Source organism: Triticum aestivum, chromosome 1A (assembly GCF_018294505.1).
Source record: "Triticum aestivum cultivar Chinese Spring chromosome 1A, IWGSC CS RefSeq v2.1, whole genome shotgun sequence".
Taxonomy (NCBI): domain Eukaryota; kingdom Viridiplantae; phylum Streptophyta; class Magnoliopsida; order Poales; family Poaceae; genus Triticum; species Triticum aestivum.
This window is the reverse complement of record NC_057794.1, coordinates 577,006,393-577,011,047: the sequence shown is the minus strand read 5'-3', so window position 1 is coordinate 577,011,047 and position 4,655 is coordinate 577,006,393. Positions and strand designations below refer to the sequence as shown.

The following is a 4,655-nucleotide window of genomic DNA, read 5'->3' as shown; positions in this document are numbered from 1 at the left end:
ATCCGAAGGAGGCAGTAGGAACCTACGTTGGAGTTCCATCGACTCCATCTTGACAAACAAACTCAAGGAGCTCGAAAGATCGGCTCGATGAAGCGCGACCATCCGCCTGAGCCCCACCTCTGTGAGGACTTATAAAGACACTAACCTAAACTAATAGTCGAAGCCAGGGGCGTCAGAATTCTCCTACTCGTCACCGGTCACCGAAGCGGCAGGCAAAGAAAAGACAAATTCATGGGCTCGATGATGGAGCTTGAAGAGAAGGAGTTCTTCGCCCCGCCACCACTTTAGTGCGAGGGGAAAGCAAAAATGCTAGACCTACAAACAAATACATGATTTTACAGGAGGGGTGGGCCACCTCCCTCATCTATTGACCAATCAAGCTAACCAGTTAGGCACATCAACCACATGCATGGAAGAACTTTCTTTTGATTTAGTTCATCCGTTTCTGCCACAACAGTCAAACAGTTAGGCACAGTAACCACATGCATGGAAGAACTTTCATTATACTTTTTTAGATGAACTTTCAGGGTTAAGCGGGCATACGAAATGTGCATGGCCGGAGGGTGTGAGTGGATGAACGACAGCATCGCAAGTATGAGGCAGACACGCGGAGAACATTGTGAAATCGGTTTCATCGGCCCCGGGACCAGACAAACAGACAGGGACCGATCGTATTACGAGAGTTACCTGGTGCCGTGACGTGAATAACTTGCGATTTGCTCGTAAACACAGTCACGTCTCACTGTGGTTTACGTGAATAACCGCAGAAATCACAACCGCGTATGATATGAACACTATTGTGGCACTATTGTGTGCCTTCCCAAACATGACAGAAGAAGAGCTAGAGGATCAACAAAAGACTTAATTTCATCAATCATATCAGATACAATAATGGCAAACCCCAACTAAATTAAGCATACCTAGCTTGACTGACTCTACTGCTACCAGATACTACTTAGTACCAATGCTGCAATGCAACCCCAGGCAGCTACAGACTCACTCGACCAAAAGACGTACGTACGTGGCTCTGGATCCTTATTGCTGGGCGGTGTCGCTGGATGGAGTGGGAGGATCGATGGCGGAGAACTTGGGCACGGGCACGGGGAACCGGTGGATCTCGTCGGCCCAGGGGTTGCCGGCGACGTCCCTGGGGTTGGCCGGGTTCACCGACCGGAGCGCCCTCCACACGGCGCTGTTGCACTTGAACCCGGACCCGAATGCGATCTGCCAGGTGCGGTCGCCCTTCCTGATCCGGCCCTTGGCCTCGGCGTAGGCCAGCTCGTACCACAGCGAGCTGCTCGACGTGTTGCCGAACCGGTGCAGCGTCATCCGCGACGGCTCCATGTGCCACTCCGTCAGCTGCAGGTTGCTCTCCATCTGGTCCAGCACCGCCCGCCCGCCGGCGTGGATGCAGAAGTGCTCGAACGCCAGCTTGAAGTCCGGGATGTAGGGCTTCACCTTGGCGTTCACCAGCTTCTTGGCCGCCAGCGTCGCGAAGAAGAGCAGCTGCTCGCTCAGCGGCAGCACCAGCGGCCCCAGCGTGGTGATGTTGGTCTTGAGCGCGCCGCCGGCGATCGCCATCAGGTCCTTGGACAGCGACACGCCCCGCTTGCCCGACTCGTCCTCCTGCTGGTACACGCACCGGAACGCCTTGTCGTCCGCCCCCTTGTGCGTGCGCACCGTGTGCACCAGCTGGTACTTGGAGCGCCGCCGCGCCGACCGGCGGTTCGAGAGCAGGATCGCCGCGCCGCCCATGCGGAACAGGCAGTTGGACACCAGCATGGAGCGGTCGTTGCCGAAGTACCAGTTGAGGGTGATGTTCTCCATGCTGATCACCACGGCGTACGTGCCGGGCTGCGCCTGGAGCAGGTCCTTGGCGAGGTCGATGGCGATGAGCCCCGCGCTGCACCCCATGCCGCCCAGGTTGTAGCTCACGATGTTGCCCCGGAGCTGGTACTTGTTGACGACCATGGCGGAGAGCGAGGGCGTCGGGTTGAAGAGGCTGCAGTTGACGACGAGCACGCCGATGTCCTTGGCCTTCACGCCCGTCTTGGCGAAGAGCTGGTCCAGCGCGCCGAACATGACCTTCTCGGCCTCCACCCGCGCGTTGGCCATGGAGGGGTTGGGCGGGAGGTTGAGCACGGCCTCCGGGAGGTACGTCTCCTCGCCCAGCCCGGAGCGCTCCACGATCCGGCGCTGGAACTCGACGTTGTCGTCGGTGAAGGTGCCGAGCTTCTCGGTGCAGTCCATGAAGCGGGCGCGGCTGCACTTGCGCGCGTCGTCGGGCTTGTAGCAGGCGAAGTCGACGAGGTAGACGGGGCGCGGGCGGGTGACGAGGTAGGCGGTGCAGGCGGCCACGAGGAAGGCGAGGCAGGCGAGCAGGGAGCCGAGGCTGTGGTGGAGGACGCCTTGCCAGAGGTCGGCCAGGTCGTGCAGCGTGAAGGTGGAGAGGTGCGCCGCCACGAGCCCCGGCAGCGGCGCCACCGCCAGGTACGCGCCGTGCGTGATCAGGTAGTGGTACCCGAGCTTCACGTACTTGAGCTTCACCGACCGCGTGAAGTCGCCGCGCGCCGGGGCGGGAGGCGCCGGGTCGGCCATCGCGGCGGCGGCGGCGGCGGCCTGGCGGCCGGAGGAGGAAAGGTTGCCTATGGTGGCAACGCAAAGATCGTCTGGGGGGGAGAGGCCGCCGGGAGCGGGGGCTGTCCCGACGGATCGCAGGGCTCGGCGGGTTTCGCTCTGGGGGTGGAGCTGGGGTTTGGGTTTGGAGTGTGCTGCCCTGGCCACGCAGCCGCGGGCTTATATAGATGGGATGGGACGACCGGGCCGGACTGCCAACCCAGCCCTGACGCCCAGAGACCTGCAGAGGCACGACACGGAGGAGTTTGAGTCGATTGATTAGGCCACCAACCTGCTAAACATCTCAACTTGTGAAGCAGTAGCAGTAGGTTCCGGAGATGAGCGGATCACCGGACGCGTTACGTACGTACGTGATCGTGACCGCGACGGGCACGAGGAAACGCAGCGTACGTACGTACCTGGGTCAGGTCGGGTCGGGTCGCGGTCCCAGGCAACCGCGGGCCGGGGGGCGCTGGATCACGCTCCCGGCGTGACCGGCCGGCATGGTGACCGCGAACGGCCAGCGGCCGGGGGGCGAGGAAGAGGAACTACCTAGCTAGCCAGGGAGACGAACGACCCGCACGCGATATGCCGTGCCGCAGCCGCTGGTCGCGCGTCGGGGCGCGAGGGGGCCTGGGAGCGGCACGGAGGCGCGCGCGTCTCGCCGCCACTCCCGGGGGCGCGGTTTCCTCCCGCCTTCGCCGCACCGCACGTCACGCTCTTGTCCCCGATCGCGCAGAGTTTTTCCACGGGACGGCTGGGGGCTGGGCCGGTGGGGCGTCCGGTGCCCGGATTTTCCATCCCTTGGGCTGACCGGACCTGCATGCACGGATGACCGCCGCCGGTCAGCCGTCGGCGGCTCGTGTGAAAAGTAACTGGATGTTGATTCCGAGATCAGATAACAAGCGATATTTGACACCGTTGGATGACACGTTGCTTTCCTCGCGCAGGCAAGAAACAGTAACTGATCGTCGCTGTCGCGCCGGAACCGTCCCGGCAAGCTCCCTGTCTGCTTTCAGGTGAGAGTGAGATGTCAGAGTTGCGTTGCATCCATGCCTCCCTTGGTGTTTTTTAGTAGCAGCAGGTCTCGCCGCAATGCACGCTGACCTGACGCGTCAACGGACGGACTACGTCGATCTATCCAAGACGTCAGCTGACCGGTGGCCAACGATGAAAGAGGAAGCACCGAAGACGAACTCGCAAGTCAGGTGCTCGCGCAGATTAGCCAGCAAACGGAACGGCACCAGCCCGCTTGGTCAATGCAGACTGATTAGATAAGAGTATCTACGGCCGCGGTCATCAAATGCGGCTCGGCGCGTCAGGGGGCAGTGACCGTTCCTCCTCCTCCTGCTTCGCGTCCTTCTCCTGCTTCGGGTCCTCCTCGTACTCCTCCTCCTCCGATCCACCGCGTCCGGAGGTAGCCCCGCGGCGATCCGGACTTCGCGTCTGGCACGGATCTGCAGCCGGCGATCCAACGCTAGATAAAGGTAGCTCCTGACCTGCCGGGGTGGTGGCATGGCTACTTGATTGCGGTGGCGCAGGGCGGGCGAGTGAAATGTGAAGGTGACGGTGATTGGAAAGTGGCGTGGACGGACGGGAGGGGAGGAAATGTGGATGTATATGGTTTTGGTGCCAATGTCCGACTTAAATAACGGGGCTAGGGGACTTGCACGGCACGCCGGAGCGCCGACACGCGGCGCCATCGGTCCGTTGGAGGAGTTGAGCTTCGGACCGCCGGGTTTCAGACTGTTTTCCTATGGGATCCGGCCGTCAGTCCGATGTGGCGGACGCGTCCGGGCCTCCCCAATCCGTCTTAGATTTGGGCTGGATACGAGGGCTGCCGGCCAGGCCAGGCATTTGATGCCCATCTGAGTCGTATTTTTTTGACACTCGTTTGTGTATGATGTGGGAATTACGTGTTGTATTCCTCAGGTGCAAACGCACGTATATATGATGTACAGGAGTAGCCCATGACCTCAACTATACAAGGCAACTAGAAGGTGGGCCCAATACACAAAGATGTACAACACATATACTCA

At 60.7% G+C, this 4,655-nt stretch overlaps 1 protein-coding gene across 1 annotated transcript; it reads right to left on the bottom strand.

Moving 5' to 3' along the window:
• Window positions 1-842: 842 nt before the first annotated feature.
• On the bottom strand, window positions 843-2,599 carry LOC123069222 (3-ketoacyl-CoA synthase 11; the record flags this gene model as incomplete). Its single annotated transcript, XM_044492022.1, is given in 1 exon segment — window positions 843-2,599. A coding segment is annotated over 1 exon segment (1,563 nt). The 3' UTR covers window positions 843-1,035.
• Window positions 2,600-4,655: the final 2,056 nt, after the last annotated feature.